The following is a 20,000-nucleotide window of genomic DNA, read 5'->3' on the forward strand; positions in this document are numbered from 1 at the left end:
GTGGCCTTGATTATACGCTGTTGCTGCTGTACAGAAAACTCTATTGCGCCGAAGAAACTTCGGCGCAGTTTTCACTTGTCCGTTGTAACTAATGACAATCAGCTAACCTCGCCATATGTAGGTAATTATCAATTATTTCTTCGGCGCAATCGAGTTTTCTGTACAGCCGCTACTGCGTATAATCAAGGCCACCGAAAATAGATCTATCTTTTAGTGGTCTCGGTATAATGCTGTATGAGCCGCGGCCCACGAAACTTTAACCACGACCCGGTGGTGGCCTGTCTCATATTGTTGCCAGAAGCACGATTATGGCTAACTTTACCCTTAAATAAAATTAAAACTACTGAGGCTAGAGGGTGCAATTTGGTATGTTTGATGATTGGAGAGTGGATGATCAACATACCAATTTGCAGCCTCTAGCCTCAGCAGTTGTGGAGATCTGAGGGCGGACGGACAGACAAAGCCAGCGCAATAGTTTTCTTTTACAGAAAACTAAAAATCAAAATATTGTAAAATAAATTGAAAATGAGAATTCCTATGAATTAAGGTCTGTTCTCACACTTTAAAGCGCATCCTAATAATGTATGTAGCGTGTGCGTATATACGTGTAGTTATGGCGTATGTCCTGCAAGTAAGTATATATATATATATATATATATATATATATATATATATATATATATATATATATATATATATATATATATATATATATATATATATATATATATATATATATATATATATATATGTAAGTCTGTGCTTTATGTCACTGAAGTGAAGGCATGCTCATTTCTGGATTTAGATTAATACATAATCATAACTCAGTGCCTCTATATTCAGCATTGGAACCTATTTTCCTTGCATGTAGGTTTCAAGTGCAGAGTGAAAGCGGAAATTCCCTTCAATAATTTCTAAACTTGATTCAGGAGTTTAACATGACATTTGGAATACCTTCCGTTGCCTAATCGAATAACATTTGAATCTTGCTAATTGAATTCACATGCTGTTCAAATAATTGTAGATCCAGAGGCAATTCGCATAGCGATTTACCCACAATATAGAATTCACAAATATCTATCAATTCATCTGTGTTTGACTTGATTTCCTAATTCATATTGAGATGTATTATGTTGATTTTTTTTTTTTTGTCTTCTTAGATGTTGTTTTGAATGTAAAATTTGAATATGAATTTAAGTGTCTTTTTGAAAAGCGAAGAATATGTGTATTTAGAATGTAGCATTGATTTAATTAAAGGTCAGTTTCATATTAATAAGAAAAAGTAGGAAAAAACACATAATTCTTTTTTTTAATCTTTGCAGTTAGAGTTTTAAAACTGGAACTGGGATAAAAGTATTTTAAAACACACTTACTCCAGTTCTAGTTTTTAAATTTCTAACTACAATGGTTTCAAAACTTATGTATTTTCCTCTCTGGTGTTTCTTATTAATATGAAACTGACAATTAATGTTACCATCTAAAAGCATATATTCCTCATTCTTTAAAAGAATACCTAATCGTGTATCAAAATTTTATATTTCAAAAGAACATCCAAGATAACAACCAAGGGGAGACCATAAGAAAATCAGAAGAGTTGCGTGCTGAAGGGAAAAAGAAAAACTACGGCGCAAATAAATTAGCGAAAAGAAGAGATACGGGAATTGGAATCTAGCCAGGAGGGGGTTCCAAACGGCTTAGAAAGAAGTGCCCAGGAAATTATGTTAATTAGGTAAGAAACTGAGCTGATGCGGGAAAAATTCAGAAAATAATTCTATTTAATGTCTGAATTAGGCTCTCATTTTGATTTTAAACTTCTCTGTCAGCGACAGGGGGAGAGAAAGAGAGAGAGAGAGAGAGAGAGAGAGAGAGAGAGAGAGAGAGAGAGAGAGAGCGTGAACTGAGGAGAAGGATTCCCAGATCATTACCTTTTGCAATATAGTAAGAGAGAGAGAGAGAGAGAGAGAGAGAGACAGACAGACAGACAGACAGACAGACAGACAGACTGACTGACAGAGGTAAAGAAAGGATATAAACTAAATGAAAAGATTCCTAAATCTTGCAGTTGACAGGGAGGGGAGAGAGAGAGAGAGAGAGAGAGAGAGAGAGAGAGAGAGAGAGAGAATGGGTGTGGGTATTTCTAAAACTTCTCAGAGTATTAAAGGATTAAGACAAAAAGTTCGACAGCTATTTCTGAGAAATAGCTACGTTCCTTCATAAAACATTCGCAATAGGAAGAATGTGACCGCCATTCGCGCTCTTTCAGGCAAACATATTTCTAAAATGACAAAACTGATTGATTTCACATCACAAGATGACGTCTCATCGATCAATGTCAGCTATGCCTTAAGTACTAAGAATGACTTTAAAACAGGTTTAACAGCTTACTTATATTTCTGTAAGTTACAATTACGGGCAGCTTCTTCCTTAGACCTTTAACATTCAAATATATTATTCAAATAGCATATTGATTGACTTTACAATGACATACGCAATTTGCGCCAATGAATATTATATGGCAAGCAGAGGAAAACTGGAGCAAAGAAATATTAATGTTTTTTTTTTTAATAACTGATGTCTTTTTTCTGTATTTCCTGTTACGCTCTATTACTTCTTTCAAATGAACACCATATTCTTTGGAAGCTTGAATTTCAAGTCAGTGGCCTCTGTGGACTTGTTCCATATGAAAAGGGTTCATGTTCTATAGAAAATAAAATAAAAAAATTAAATTAAATGTTTATTTAGTTAATTATTCATTCAGTATGTTTGATGCTTCAGGATATTAATCGAAATTTCGAGAAAAATAATAAAAAATATCTTTGTTCTTCCAACATCCGTCAGTATGGAAAATATTTCACAATAGATAATAAAGGAATCGCTGAATATTAGTTTTTCATACATTGAAAATAAATTATTTGACATTTCAGTTCTCAGGCTGAGGTTAATTCAGATATGTTTCGCAATAAAAGTAAATGTATTTGAAAAACGATATTTCAAAAAAAAAAAAATATGAGTGGATGTGTGGCAGTGCCCGCCGAACAAAGGTAATAACTGTGGTTTTGTTTTTGTTATGCTTTTACACTACAAATTTGTAACAGCTGAGTTAACGAGAGCATTCAAATTACGTTTATTTCTGTACATAAAATTCTTAACATATGTATGTGTCACTTTTGACTGTTCGACAGTGTCATTCCACATCACAGGATTTCTTCTCATACGAGTTAAGAAATTAAAAGCAACTCGTGGAATATTTCTACCATCCTTAATAAGTATCATTATGTACCATTTGAAGTTTATAATTTTACTTTCGTTCAGTAGCTAACAGTTCAAAGTATTTTTATGGGGCGTTACGACAATTCTCTTCAATGAATTTCCCTTCCTTTGCACTAGAGCATTCTGTTGTGTTGCATTGCATTGTGTCGCAAGTACATTCTGTTATGGCATATTGCATTGTGTTGCAAGTATGTTCTGTTATGTTATATTGCATTGTGTTGCAAGTATGTTCTGTTATGTTGTATTGTGTTGCAAGTATGTTCTGTTATGTCATTTTGCATTGTGTTCAAAGTATGTTCTGTTATGTTGTATTGCATTGTGTTGCAAGTATGTTCTGTTATGTTATATTGCATTGTGTTGCAAGTATGTTCTGTTATGTTGTATTGCATTGTGTTTCAAGTATGTTCTGTTATGTCATATTGCATTGTGTTGCAAGTATGTTCTGTTATGTCATTTTGCATTGTGTTGCAAGTATGTTCTGTTATGTCATATTGCACTGTGTTGCAAGTACATTCTGTTCTATGTTATATTGCACTGTGTTGCAAGTATACTCTATTATGTTATATCGCATTGTGTCGCATTGCATTATGTCATGCATTATGTCATGCTGCATTGTGTTGCAAGCGTGGAGAAACGCAGCCAGAATTATTGGGCGTGTCATCATATCTCGCCTTTCAAGGGGTTTGTTTTCCTGCGAACATCCGTCTGATAATAATAAGAGGTCTTGTTTATCACCCGAGCGTCTGGGGACAAAAGGAACTCGTTTGAGTGTGAAGTGTTTTTCACCCGAGTCTTTGGAAAAGTGATAAAGTGTAGTATCAACAATCGTACTTAGTTTTAAACTGCCATCTCACCTTAAGTCAGCGGAAAACCACGAGAAAGTGAGAAGAATATATCAACTTGAAAAAACATGAAAGAGGCTAAGTTGAAATATATGAAGGCAGAAGGAGTAGACAGGGAGCATGTAAATTTCCATAAAATTTCCATAATGGAGTCATAAAGAAAGAAGGGGGTGTTTGTTGGTGTGGGAGGGTAAGAACAGTGAATTAAAAAAGTAGGTGGGGGTTAGAGGAAAAGATTGGTCTGGTAACAATTTACGTAACGAAACAGATCATGTTCATATAAAAGCATGATAGCTAAGGCGGTCAAAAAGAGAGTGAGAAAGAGAAGACAAGCAATAAAGACTGTAAAGAAAAGGTGAACAATAGTTTTAGAGAAAATGAGAACCTGTCATACAGGGAAATTGATAAACAGAGCGATGATGAACAGATGAGTCTCAGCATACTCCATGCAGATGGAGAATTGCCGTCAGAAATAAATTCTGTCCTGGGATGATGCAGTGAAAATGTTATGAGCTGATGGAATTAATATTTTGAAGATTTGTTGAATGTGGAACATAAAAGAGAGAGAGAAGCGAAGCTGAATAATACACAAGTGTAAAGGTTAAGTGTAAGTGAGAAGAGATTCCCCGTGGGAATAACTGTTGAGAACATAAAAAGGGCGACTAAGAATCGAAGGGGGGCGGGGGGGAGGAGGGGTTGTTAAGACAAAAGCGATTGATGGGATTTTAATTGAGATATCTGCAGTATAGTAGCGGAAGCTGACCCTGTATGGATAGTATTTGAGCCCAGAACACTCATATGCTCATAATGTTACGTAACATACCATGAGAATGGATAGCAGGATTTTCTTTGAGAAAATGAGGGACATGACATTGCAATTTATAAAGAAGACCAGCGTAGGTTTTGCCAATGAGCAGGGCGTATGGATCACGAGTTTGTTATAAAATACTCATGTAAGAATCTTGAAATCTAAAGGAAAAGCTATATCGCAGGTATTCATATGGACCTAGATAAATCTCATGATCGAATCAAAATAGAGGAATGGTTAACTGTATCGAGGATGTATAGGACAGAAAATAAGTAGTTAAAACCTTGTAAAATTTGGAGAAAGGGGACATTAAATTTAGATGTTGTATGTGAAGACTCATCATCGAAGAAATAAGACTTAATATCAAAAAGTTTTCTCACCCATTACCCTACAACATTCTAGCGATGTGGGTCACGTGTCATATAGAGAAATTCAACTCCATGATGCGACTGCGTCTCATTCTAGAGTCGGGATCAGAGTGACATCCAAAACTAGCGGGGTTTTAGATCATCTCTCGGCAAATTGGACAGACGAGGAAGTTAATTTCACCGGCATTAAATTTCCGCGCGGAAATGGAATTATTTCTGCCCCCCTTCCTTCCTTCCTGAGGCCAGAAACCCGTTCCCGTTGCCAGAGATAATCCTTAATTAGCAGCATATTCATCAGAGAAGGAGGCACCATCAAAATTTTGGTGCCTGAAATATTATTTTTTTTAGTAATTCATCACATTCTCTATGAAGGAGACTGTAGTTATGGAAAGCTAAAAGATATTATAATTTGCGTCAACTATAACTTCCACAACTTACTTTTTAAAAGATCTTTTTGTCATGAACATTTTTGAGTGATTGTTCATCTTTCCTTCATGATTTATTATTATTATTATTATTATTATTATTATTATTATTATTATTATTATTATTATTATTATTATTATTATTATTATTATTATTATTATTATTATTATTATTATTATGATCAACAATCATTATAATAATAATAATAATAATAATAATAATAATAATAATTATTATTATTATTATTATTATTATTATTATTATTATTATTATTATTATTATTATTATTATTATTATTATTATTACTGAAACGCCCACCAAGCCTGACCAGTCTACTACTTACATGTCTTTTCTCCCTAAATGTTACAGTCCTATCTTTCTCAGAATCTCATCTGACGCTGTATGTTACGAGGCCTGTGTCCCTTGGTAGTATTTCATAAAAAATCCACGCTTAGCTTTTATCGTTATGCTGGATAACAGTAACTCCTAACTGACATACAAATAACTAAACCTTCTTTCGTGCGTCTAAAGATTTAAAATAAACAAATGTTAGATATCTAACTGAAACGCACTGGTATTTCTTATGAAATGATAAATGGATAGCTAAAATAGAGGGTAAAGCTATAAATCCGTGGAAGCTTTGCACATATAAGGGGACTAGCACAAAAATTAAAAGAAAGATTCACTTAATTTCTTTTTTTTTTTTTATGAAATGAAGTGTGCGTTGTTTGTTTTGCACTAAGCCAAGGATTAAATGCAAATTCTTATGAAGTTAGTATAAGAAATCTTTTTTTTATTTGCGCAATTTAATAACAATTTAAAAGCGTAATGCCAAAGCGGAATTTTAAGCTTTTTTTTTATTTAAAAAGAATGCAAGAAGGCGAGCTAGTTGTCTTTACCGACTTGTTAGGTGCTAAGTATCAACAATTGAAATGTATGTGGAAGATTCCGTCTTTATGTTCAGCTTGTCCACAGTTTCATTGCGTAAAGGAAATAGATTCATATCATGTTTTATTTAGTGGGTGTACCATTACGGTCATTCACGAGCAGTGACCCTAGCCGACGTTATGCTTACTAAGTGGTTGAATGTTATCCCTGATGAGTGGCCCAGCACATCCTCTCGCCGGCCCGGAATTCACTGACTGACAGTTGGTGTTCCTATGGGTGAGAATGTAGGTTCCTATTTGTTTGCTCTCAGTGTCTATTTTTTTTTTCTTATGGAACTGTAATGTGGAACACAGTGACGGTAGAAGTATTAAACATTGCATATTGTACAAGTTCATCAGTGATATAAGACCAACGTATTGATGAAGGATAATCTGGAAGTGAACAAAGTTGTGGATTTATGCTATTTCACTGTTGGTGAATATGTTCATCTGTTCGGTGTTAGTGACGTCAGTGATTGATGCTATAAAAATCATTTTCCACTTGATATTACATTTATTTTGAATATTATTAAGGATTAATATACAGTTATATGCTTTTGATCGTTGCAAGGAATTATATGTAAAAAACGTCAAATTTATCAAATAGCATAAAAAGGAATGATATATAATGTGAAAATGTTTGAATTTGGAAATCACATTTACTCACACCCACTTTGTGAATATGATATAATGTTCATCCAAGATTCGGCAGTTGAAGTATACATATATATATATATATATATATATATATATATATATATATATATATATATATATATATATATATATATATATATATGTGTGTGTGTGTGTGTGTGTGTGTGTGTGTGTGTGTGTGTGGCAGTGAGCACTGTCCTTTTTTTTTCGTAGGACACATTTCATATAGGGAAATAGATTAATATATATACAGTATATATATATATATATATATATATATATATATATATATATATATATATATATATATATATATATATATATATATGTGTGTGTGTGTGTGTGTGTGTGTGTGTGTGTGTGTATGTATACTGTACATAGTTACATATTACAACATACATGAACACAGACACACATATATATATATATATATATATATATATATATATATGTGTGTGTGTGTGTGTGTGTGTGTGTGTGTGTGTGTGTGTGTGTGTGTGTGTGTGTGCTTTCGCTATCTAGTATACAACGCAACGGGAACTCGACATAGCATTTTCGAATTAGTTTTTAAGGTGCAAGAAAATCAAAAGCATAAAAGTAGTTATAAAAATAGAATTTATATCCTTAGTGAGCTAACCACATGAAAGATTAAACATTCATGGATATAAAAGGAATCCATCTACAAAAGAATCACTATGGAAATGACAGTACTGTATCTTATATAATGACGCACCGCCATGAATAATTCATGTGCCGTACACCATTAAAAGTTCTCTAGACGGCTGTAAATACCGATAGTAGGTGATCCTTTTGTCAAGATATTTTTCAATAAGGTCTTTTTATCTTGTCTTGTTTATCCGTTGATTTCGAGTGCGCAATAATTTTGCATTTTAAACACTTACTGCGCATGTACTTTCTTCTTCTTCTTCTTCTTCTTCTTCTTCTTCTTCTTCTTCTTCGTTTAACGTGTTTTTTCCCATTTTTTTTATGGGGTAAGCACGATGCCTTCTTTTGAAGGACTTTGAATTGGCGTTGTACTTTAACTCGGATTATTCAAGTACTTTCATAATTCACTCTGCTAGACATTTTGTGCAATGTTAACACGATGATTCCTAAGGAAATGTATCCTTTTTTAGACATACATTACTTACGGCATTACTTAGGGATACAAAATTCAAAATTCTTCCATTATTTCTTACACATTTGTAAGTTTTTACTCACTTTAAAGCATAGAGGATATCAGAGAAAGGCAGTGCTTTTCGGAAAAAGCAAATTATACGAGGTATGAAACTACGCCACTATAATAGTTGGTTTTATTATAAGATAACTCTGGTTATATTCATGGTTTATTCCATTCAATATATTTATGAATGTGTAAATGGAGAGAATATAAAATCAGACATACGATAAGAATGAATATGCTGCGGGTCAGTTGTGTCTTTCTCGTGGAGGGAAGTTTTCTTCAAGAATGAAATGATAGATAGAAAGGTTTTTCCTTCTTTACCGCAACTCCACCTCCAAGTTAATGCCATTGGTTAGCAACGAGTTTTTTCAGGAAAAAAGTTCTTCTGCTACATCTCTGTTCTTGCTTTTCAGTCACATTTCCTCATATTCTCTTGTATCCAAACGCCACACACACACACACACACACGTATATATATATATATATATATATATATATATATATATATATATATATATATATATATATATATATATATATATATATATATATATGTTTATATGTATATGTTTATGTATTATATATATATATATATGTATATATATACAATATATATATTACACATGTATATTATATATATATAATATATATATATATATATATATATATATATATATATATATATATATATATATATATATATATATATATATATGTGTGTGTGTGTGTGTGTGTGTATATATACACACACACACATTCATTCTCGATTTCTAATCATTTCCTTTTGCAAAATAAAATACACCTTTGGGATTCGTGAGAAAGGAGTGTCTTCATATTTTATTATGCGTTATAAACTGTCTGTTTTTACTGACAGAATTCCGCTAAGGAAGAGACAATACCTTTTTCTTCGCCTCGAACAGAATAGAGCGAGAATGACAAAAATCAGACCGATGAGTCGAGTTCCTGTTTTCTTGTCTCATTTTGTTTCAGTTATAGTCTGTGTAATTTACACGCATGCCGGTTTGCATCTTAATATATTTGACGGATCTTAGTTTTTTTGCTGTTATTCTTCTTTACAGGGCATATTGTTATTCAGTTTTCAAATTCTTTAGATACGGTATTTCAGACAGATGTAGTTTATGTTTGCTCACGTATCTTTTATGGTAGCTATAACTCCGCTGTGCTCCAAAGTGATTATCTTAAGAACCAAGATACATTTCCATTGTTGTCTGTTGTTTGTTTGTTTGTTTCTTCCTTTGACTATGTATTTGTCTGTCCTTTTTGACAGAGCCATTACTAATAATCTATTGACGGGAATAGCCATGTGCTGGAGAACGTTCCATGAGAATTTGACGTTTTTTCAAAAATAATTCTAAAAAAGTAGTATCACTTGAATTCCAAAATCTTTTGTTAAATCTATGAAATTCAATTTATGAAGAAACAAGTAATAAATGCGCCGAAGTTTCTTCGGCGCAATCGAGTTTTCTGTACAGCCGCTACAGCATATAATCAAGGCCACCGAAAATAGATCTATCTTTTGGTGGTCTCGGTATAATGCTGTATGAGCCGCGGCCCATGAAGCTTTAACCACTGCTCGATGATGGCATATGATATATCGTTGCCAGAAGCACGATTCTGGCTAACTTTAACCTTAAATAAGATAAAAACTACTGAGGCTAGAGGGCTGCAATTTGGAATGTTTGATGATTGGAGGGTGGATGATGAACATACCAATTTGCAGCCCTCTAGCCTCAGTAGTTTTTAAGATCTGAGGGCGGACAGAAAAAAAGTGCAGACGGACAGACAAAGCCGGCACAATAGTTCTCTCTTACAGAAAACTAAAAAGTAATCCATTAGCCTATATGACGGTATATATAACTGCTTCTAACCGGAAAATTAATATTATCAAAATGGATGAATGAAAATCAAGACTGTACCAAGAAGTCGTATAGCTTCTGTATTCCCTGGTAGATGATTGTTTTTACAAAAGACAAAGTTTGATACTTTATGTAAGAATCAGTAAGGAGTGTCTTTACTCTTTCTATGGCATGTTCAGATCCCATAATAATGTATGAATTTGGTTAAAAACCATAGAGTTTCTTTTGATTGTTTCACAGCTGCAAATTCTAATACTGTCAATTCTATCTCTGTTTAACAATGTGGTAATAATAATAATAATAATAATAATAATAATAATAATAATAATAATAATAATAATAATAATTGTTATTATTGTTGTTGTTGTTGTTGTTGTTATGTTATCATTAATAATAATAATAATAATATTATTATTATTATTATTATTATTATTATTATTATTATTATTATTATTATTATTATTATTATTATTATTGCAGACCGCACCCTAGGTCCGCATCAACCATCAACCAAGATGATTTTCGCAAAGGTGCTATTGGTCATCTTCTTCTCCATACGTGGCTCCCACTCTCTCAAGGACAAAGCTGATAACGAGACATCGAGGCCTCACATCCTTCTTATAGTAGCAGATGACCTAGGTAAGAGTCCCACTGTTTCAAGTTATCGTTTTTTTAAGTTATTGTTTTTAATTTATTATTATTTTTAAGTTATTGTTGTGCTTTTATGAGTTTTTTTTTCTTTCACAGATATATCACGTTTCATTCTACACCTTTAGATTCCTTCTGACACTTTTTAGGAAAAATAGGAGGTTATTCATTTTGGTCTAATAATTGTTATTTTATTCTTAAATTCCTTTTTGTGTGACCTGTTTAGCTCTGACAGACAGACAGACAGAAAGACACAGACAAATCACGTCCTTTCTAACCATTATGAATTCTCTGTGAAATTTTTTAGAAAAATAAGAGGCCATCTATTTTGATCTGATGATTCATTATTTTATTCTTAAATAACTTTCTCAGGGACCTGTTTTGTGACAGACAGACAGACAGACAGACAGACATACAGACAGACAGACACAGGCAAATCACGTCCTTTCTAACCATTATGGATTATCTGTGCAATTTTTGAGAAAAATAAGAGGTTATCTATTTTGATCTGATGATTCATTATTTTATTCTTAAATAACTTTCTCTGGGACCTGTTTTGTGACAGACAGACAGCCAGACAGACAAGGGAGGATGGGTTAGTGTTGCTAAGATGTAAGAACTCCAGACTTATTAAATTTCGGCAGAAGACATGAGAAGTCTTACATTACTAGAATTAGTGAAGTAATAATGCTTATATTAAATGTGTAAGCAATGATGCTTATATTAAATGTTTACATTCATGAATTAGCATCTGTTTTTCAGTGACCTTGATCTCTTGAACTATGCATGAGAATTATAACGGTATTAACTACGGAGAAACTGTTACTAAGTTACACTGGAAAATTAAAACAGCATTTTCTTGAGATATGCTATATATATTTTGTTTCACAGTTCGATAATTATTAGTGATTACTTGAAACCCTGAACCCCGTAGGGTGCTAGTGCCGTCAGTGCAACTCACGGGGTGCACTGTAGGCATTACTGAAGGTTCTTTACAGCGTCCCTTCGGCCCCTAGCTGCAACCCCTTTCATTCCTTTTACTGTGCCTCCATTCATATTATCTTTCTTCCATCTTGCTATCCACCCTCTCCTAACAATTATTTAATAGTGCAACTACCAGGTTTTCTTCCTGTTACACCTTTCAAACCTACTTACCCTCAATTTCCCTTGCAGCGCTGAATGACCTCATAGGTCCTAGTGCTTGGTCTTTGGCCTGAACTCTATCCATTTTCATTTCCATTTAAACCCTGAATGTTTTAAAGGACATTTTAAGTTATGATGTCAAAAGTAGGTTTATTTTTCGATAAATGACGGAAATTTTGGGGGGTTCTGCCTGAAAAGATAAAGACGCAGATTAAATACAGAAATGTTGAAAGCCCATTTATTTCCTTTACCGTGAATGATTTTGGTAACTTATTGATCTGGTCCTTATTGGAAATATGTTTATTATTATTATTATTATTATTATTATTATTATTATTATTATTATTATTATTATTATTATTATTATTATTATTATTATTATTATGAAGCCATGGGTAGAATTTAGGCAATTTTCCATTGGTTTTTAAAATGTTAGGGAATACCTACCACTATTATTATTATTATTATTATTATTATTATTATTATTATTATTATTATTATTATTATTATTATTATTATTATTATTAATAGAGTAAATTCATTGCACATAGATAATTTATCATTTTGATTTTTGAAGGATTAAAATGGGAAAAAGGGTGCTTTTAAATGCAATACATGATTCAGACTTAACTCATACGTATACACAAATTGAATATGCATGCGAGTATATGCATGATTGTTCTTATACATTATATATCGATCTTGGGCGTTCACTCACTCCAAGCTAGATGAAGCGATTCAGACCAGGTAGTTGAAGAACCTTCAGTGTTTCCATCGATTTTTAGCAATGAATAATGTACATGGTGGTTAGTTTACTGTTGTGGGTCTAAGAGAGGGCTAGGAACTTCATTCTGTAAGACACCGTATGGGGGATAGTGCCGTCATTGCACCTCATGCTGTGCACTGTAGGCATTACTTAAGGTTCTTTGCAGCGTGCCTTCGGCCCCTAGCTCCTTTTACTGTACCTCCTTTCATATTCTCTTTCTTCCATCTTACTTCCACCCTCTCCTAACTACTGGTGCATAGTGCTACTGCGAGGTTTTCTTCCTGTTACACCTTTCAAACCATTTACTGTCAATTTATAGGTCCCAGTGCTTGACCTTTGGCCTAAATTCTGTATTCAATTCAATTTAGTTCATTCTGCAAGACTGGATGAGAACTGGAGTGAAGATCAAATAAGAGAACTGGAATGCTAACAGTTTTTAGAATCGATTCTAAGATTTAAATGCAAATGCTGGTTACAGAGAGAGAGAGAGAGAGAGAGAGCTGACATACTTGAAAGGCATAGAGTTCATAGAGTTCCTGTCACAAACGAGAATGGACACAGATACTGGGCTGAGAAAGGGACGTGATTTTTGAAAATGTCAAATTTTCAGATTGGGAATTTCACGGTAACTTGTAACAAGAAATTGTGAGGAAAAACTTCCAAAAGGAATAGGAGAGAGGAGCAATGGTTCTTCTGTTTAAGGATGAAGTACTTAGAAGTGACTGTAAGGAGCATTGGGGGCATAATATTACTTAATATGCTCTAGGATTTTTTTGGTGGAATTCGACTGAGAAAGTAATATTTTTGTAAAGCAAGGATTAATAAGGGAAAATCAGTATTAGTTTAGGCAAGGAGGAGGTTGTGGGATCATATGCTGCCTGTGAGAGAGTAGCTTCAGAAGTTTGTGAGTAAGGAGAAAGAACATGGATGTGGTTATGTACACTCAAGGAAAGCTTTTGATTGTATTGCTAAAGGTGCAATTTAGTAAGTGTTGAGGGTGTTTTGTATATAGGTAACTACAGAGATAGCAAATTTTTATGATGAAAACAAAGCATAGGCTATGAGTATATATGAGATGACTAACTGATTTTGGTGTAAGATGAGGTCTTGGACAATGGTTTTCATATTGCCTTATGGTTTTTTTTTTTTTTTTTTTTTTTTAGATGTAAGGAGCACTATGAGAATTTCAGATACGGACTGGAAAATCGGTTTTGAACAGAATACTTGGGGTCCATTGATTGAAAATTATATGATGATTTGTTTTTGGACAGTCAAGAGAAACTGCAGAGGATATAATTTGCATATTACATTATTTATAGTGAAGAGATACTTAATGTAGATTTTTTTTTTTTAGCGTTTTAATAGAAGGCTTTTACTCTTACTCATTTATACAGACGATTATATTAAAGCTGAGAGGAAATATGAAGAAGAGAAACGTTGATGGCAAATGACAACCGAAAAAGTTAAGAATGTTTTAAAAGTCTCTTGACAAGGTTCTTTCTCTTGCAGGCTGGAATGATGTCTCTTGGCACAACGACGACGTGCTCACTCCGAATCTGAAGAAGCTGGCTATTGGAGGGGTCAGGCTGAACAGATCCTACGTCCTTCCTATATGCACTCCTACGAGGTCAGCGCTACTTACCGGAAGATATCCTTTTACGATAGGAAGACAGGTGAGTCGGAAATACTGACATGGAGAAGATATTCTTTTACAAATGACATCAAGAAATTTGGTATATGGCCTTTGATTTTCAGTGCATTTTTATTAGTAGGTCTTTTCTGAATTCTTAATTTAATACGTCAGTAGTATTCTTTAATATCACTTTTGTCATTTCTTAGATATGCTGTAGATGATTCCGGGTTTATTTTGACTGATTTCCTGAGGATAGTGATTCATAACTCTTTAAATTGCTGTGTTTGTTACGTCATATGCGTTCTCAGATTCACATATAAAATGAACTTGGTTTCATTATGAACACCTCATAGGGATATAGTGCCGTCAGTGTACCCCACGCGGTACACTGTAGGCATTACTTTACGTTCTTTGCACCTTCCCTTCGGACCCTAGCTGCAGCCTCTTTCATTCCTTTTACTATGCCTCCGTTCATATTCTCTTTCTTCCATCTTACTTTCCACCCTCCCCTAACAATTATTGTTTCAACATTATTCCCGGCGCTGAATGACTCCGTAGGTCCAAGCGCTTGGCATTTGTCCTAAATTTTATATTCCCATTCTATTATAAACACTTCATAAATATTCCTGCTGATAGAGAGCAAGGTAGCAAAAGAAACAAACCAGTCACAAACGCTATATGAGCGGCAAACGTCTAATGGAATGAATCTTGACCCATCGCAAACCTTTGCATGGAGATTCATGACACTTCGTCCATAGAATTTTAGTTATTTTTCTGACAGGGAAATATATGCATAAACGAAAAAGCAACTGAAGAAGTTTTGCAAAGAAGAAATCTAAGCCAAAAGTTTCGAAGCAAAGTAGACTTCTTCGTTACTCCCGTGGAGATTGTAGTCATTTCCTTAACACAGAAGAAGAAATCACATCAAAATTAAAGTAGGCCATTTTCCAAAATTAATGTAATCAAGAAGACAGAAATTTTTACTGTTAACGCAGCGTTCAGAAAAGACATTTAACATGAAAAAAAATCGGAAAGAAACCTCTGACAATTGACAATAGCTGTTATGAATAGAATTTATATATCACCAGAAGATACGAGAAATCGAACATTCTTCAAATACCCTGTCAAGATCGAATTTACTCTATTTGGGGAATAGCTTACACCTAAAATGAATCAAATACGATAATTGCATGGGTCTGGCCAGGATTCGAACCTAAGCCTTTTGGGTTTCATTCAAAGGTAGCAAGGACTTGTCCATTCTGACAGCCGAAGGTGGTGTGGCATATGTAGAAGCAGAAAACAGCTGTCGTGTTGTAAATACAAATTGGAAAATATTTGCGGATACCATATTTTATCCTCGGGCGCCACCAGTTCCAAAGAAAATCTCATATCGGTGAAGAAGAGATATATATCTGGAACGTGCGCAAAATCTGAAGCAGGGAAAATGTGTTACAACGTATTGAAAATTTTCCTTGTGTTTTTCATTTACAAAATAATTGTTCAGTGAACGTACATGAAGAAAAATTACGATGTAAACTTAGTGCTATGATGTGATATGCGTATTACACTATCTGTAAGTGAAGACGTGCTTATGTACTCCCCAACGCCCAATAGAAGTATTTTTCATTGATGTATTTCCTCTCCATTTTTGGATTTTGATAAAAGTCTTTTATACTTATTTATTCATATAGACAATTATATTTTTATGTACTCCCCAAAGCATAGTAGAAATATCTTTTATTGGTGTATTTCCTCTCCATATTTAAGCTTTGATAAAAGGCTTTTATGCTTATTCATTTATATAGACCAGTGGTTCTCAACCTGGGGGGCGCCTCCCTAGGGGGTGCATCAGGAATTTCCAAGGGGAACTCGGGCCCTAGGGAAAAATTTAAATTTCTCTAATTATATTCGTTATTCTCTTAACAAGATTCGCTAAAAAGTGTCAATTATCTCACTAATTCATTCCCAAAAGAATAAAAACACCCCTTCTCTTTCTGTTTTTTTTTATTTTCCTTTTTTTCATTTTCCTTTAAATCTGGGAGGGAATTTTACTCATAGATGCAAGGGGGGCGTGAAGGGAAGGACCAACTCTCAGAGGTGGGGGGGCATGGTAATAAAAAGATTAAGAACCACTGATATAGACAATTCTATTTGGAGTACATTTTCTTCAGGGTTCATTAAATTTAAAAGGTCTTCCTTATTAGCATCTTTTCTGTCCTTTTCAGAAGAGTACCCTGAGGCCTTCGGAACCAACAGGCTTGACCCTCAACGCCACGTTACTCCCGCAGGCGCTGAGGGATGCAGGTTACTCCACACACGCCGTTGGAAAGTAAGCAGTGCAAAGCACTTTAATCCTCGTCAGTACTGAAGGTTTTAACTATTTGTCACAGAAACAAAAATAGGTAACGACCAGATTTCCTGTACATCAGCACCAGTATGCAGTAAATGCGCCTCGCTGTCGAACTTCTCAGTTCCAGAGGTCCTTTATTCCTCACACGGTTTGACTGTGGAACGGTCTCACTGAGGATGTTGTGCGGGTGGAACCTCAAAAATTCAAGCGAAGATTCGGTGCATTACTACCCTGAAACAATTCTACTTGTATTTTATGATTTGCTTACATTTTTATCTTTCTATTTATTTGTTAATTTATTTTTTCTTTTCTCATAACTGCTCTCTTCTTTCTCTATTTCATGTTGTCTTCTGATGCTTTCAAATAAACACCAAATGCTTTGGAAGCTTGACTTTCAAGTCAATGACCCAAGTGGGCTTGTTCCATCTGAATAGGGTTCATCCCCTGAATAATAATAATAATAATAATAATAATAATAATAATAATAATAATAATAATAATAATAATAATAATACCGTTTGAAAGTATATACATTTATTAACAAAGTGAATATGTGAAATACTAAGGAATTCCAACTGCTCTCCTGAAAAAAAAAAATTGATAAAATTTGACTACAGTCCAAGTGGTAAAAATGAGTATAATAAAAACCCATGTTTAGTTTTATCTCATATTCACTTACAGAATTTAAAAATTAATTAATTAATTAATATATAACTCAATTGTCTTCTTAATTATTAAACAGATTAATGAATTTATTTTGTATTGGTATTTCAGTCACCCTGATAATTCATTAAGTAATTATTAGGATAAATGAAATTTTAATTAATAAGTTAATTAATAAATTATTCAATTAAATAGTCAACAAGATAACTGAGCTACTTGTTAGTTATTTCATTCATTTATTAATTTTTTAATATGACACAAAGCAGCTTTGCAGGTGTTGCCTGACTGACTGACTGACAAAATATAAAAACCTTCACTCAAATTATATATTTATTAATCCGTATTTCAATTATCCCATTAATTAATTAACTAATCCATATCAAAGGTTTCGTATGGCTTGCTATAACTAATGAAAACATGAAATTGCATATATTTGTAGCTACAAACAAACAGTTTTATTTGAAATGCAATGTTTTCTTTCAGAAAACGATTAACTTTCCCATGTTATTTTTTCAGGTGGCATCTGGGTTACTGTTCCTGGGCGTATACCCCAACGTACAGGGGGTTTGATACCTTCTACGGGTACTACAACGGCGCAGAGAATTATTTGACTCACATGAGGGGCAACTTGAATGATCCTCATTTCCTCGGGGATTCTGATGAGGATTTCGACTCTGTTTCTCCTGATAAAAATCGTAACAGTATGAACCATTATAGCTTACTCTCTCTCTCTCTCTCTCTCTCTCTCTCTCTCTCTCTCTCTCTCTCTCTCTCTCTCTCTCTCTCTCTCTCTCTCACGCACACACATGTATAAAAAGAAAAGAAAAATATATATGTATATATATATATATATATATATATATATATATATATATATGTGTGTGTGTGTGTGTGTGTGTGTGTGTGTGTGGGAATGCATGTATGAGTGTTACATTTACATCTGAACGTCTGTTACAATCACACAGGCATCTGTCATATTATTATATATATATATATATATATATATATATATATATATATATATATATATATATATATATATATATATATATATATATATATATATATATATATATATAATCGTAAACATTATCATCCTTATCACCACCACAAAGCTCCAACGCATGAGACACAAAGGGCCTTGGTGCTTAACGTCTTCCCATGTTTTCATATCCACAAATCTCCACTTATCTCCTGCCTACCGTCTCATAGCCCCCCAAACCCTGCCCCCACCTTCCCGGGGGAGGAAAGCAAAGGTTGGTATGAAAAATCGGTCTCACGGAATTGGGTCACGGAAAGTTTAGGCACAGAAACTTTGGTCTCAAAATTCGCAGAAGTTTTCTTTTTAAAGCGATTTACTGAAAGGATAGGAATAATTAGAAGACCATTACGGAAATGCTGATGGCAAACAAAAATTTGAATGAAGAAGGTAGGAATTAGGAAATGGCCATATTAATATAAAGTTTGGTCACCGAAAATATGGTCTAAAACTAATGGGATCATTGTTTAATAAGAATCAATAACTGATTTGAATTAAAAGTAGATGAATACAGAAATATTGATGGTTAAAAAAATTTTAAATTAAACGAGTTAATCATTAATAAAACAGCTTCATAATATAAAGTTTTATGAAAACTACTAACTTAAAAATAAGAAAATTTGCCACAAAATTTTGGTCCTAGAAAGTTCGTTTAGATGTCTATTTCATCTGTCAAAGATGTTTTATGTTTGAATTGAGAATTTAATATATTTTTTTTCTTTTTAACGGATTACCAAGTCATTGTACATAGTTAAGTATTTTTTTTGTGTGTTTCAGTTCTTATTTTCAGAGAGTATCAGTGATTTTCCAGATGTTTAGTAAGGTGTGTAGGATGCTTACTTGTTACTGACGCTCTCAATACTGAATGAAAAACCTGAGAGTTGTGTTGGTGTAGGACGATTTCTGAATTACCAAGTTACGAATACTACAAAAATTAACTATATTCAAAGGTGATTCTCAACTTTGCTTAAGTGCATGACAATTCAAAACATGTAAATTCTACTGGCGCCGAGCCTTCCTCGCGTAAAAATTTTAATCCCCGTAGGGGGTAGTGCCGTCATTGCACCTCACGTGGTGCAATATAGGTGCCACTTAAGGTTCTTTGCAACGTCCCTCCGGCCCCTAGCTGCATCCCCTTTCATTCTTTTTTCTGTACCTCCATTATACTCTCTTTCTTCCATCTTACTCTCCACCCTTTACTAACAATTGTTTCATAGTGCAACTGCGAGGTTCTTCCCCTGCTACACCTTTAAACCCGTTTTGCTCTTAATTTCCCTTTCAGCGCTGGATGACCTCATACGTCCCAGCGCTTGACTTTTGGCCCAAACTTTATATTCCATTCCATTCCATTTCATTCCATTCATACTTTAACGGCTAAAGAACCGTCAGTGTAAATTCCAC

The 20,000-nt window shown here is 33.7% G+C and overlaps 1 protein-coding gene across 4 annotated transcripts in view; it reads left to right on the forward strand.

Moving 5' to 3' along the window:
* Positions 1-20,000, forward strand: part of LOC136837061 (arylsulfatase B-like) — a 90,164-nt gene that overhangs the window by 52,751 nt on the left and 17,413 nt on the right. Inside the window, exons 1-5 of one of the 4 annotated variants that reach the window (XM_067101651.1) lie at positions 6,859-6,886; positions 10,838-10,996; positions 14,424-14,587; positions 16,773-16,876; positions 18,077-18,261. In XM_067101651.1, coding sequence (XP_066957752.1) covers positions 10,873-10,996; positions 14,424-14,587; positions 16,773-16,876; positions 18,077-18,261 — 577 coding nt within the window. In that variant the 5' untranslated portion in view covers positions 6,859-6,886; positions 10,838-10,872. Of the gene's footprint in view, positions 1-6,858; positions 6,887-10,837; positions 10,997-14,423; positions 14,588-16,772; positions 16,877-18,076; positions 18,262-20,000 lie in introns of those variants that run through there. The other 3 variants (XM_067101653.1, XM_067101652.1, XM_067101654.1) reach the window with 3 other exon arrangements.

Source organism: Macrobrachium rosenbergii, chromosome 57 (genome assembly GCF_040412425.1).
Source record: "Macrobrachium rosenbergii isolate ZJJX-2024 chromosome 57, ASM4041242v1, whole genome shotgun sequence".
In the NCBI taxonomy this organism is placed as follows: domain Eukaryota; kingdom Metazoa; phylum Arthropoda; class Malacostraca; order Decapoda; family Palaemonidae; genus Macrobrachium; species Macrobrachium rosenbergii.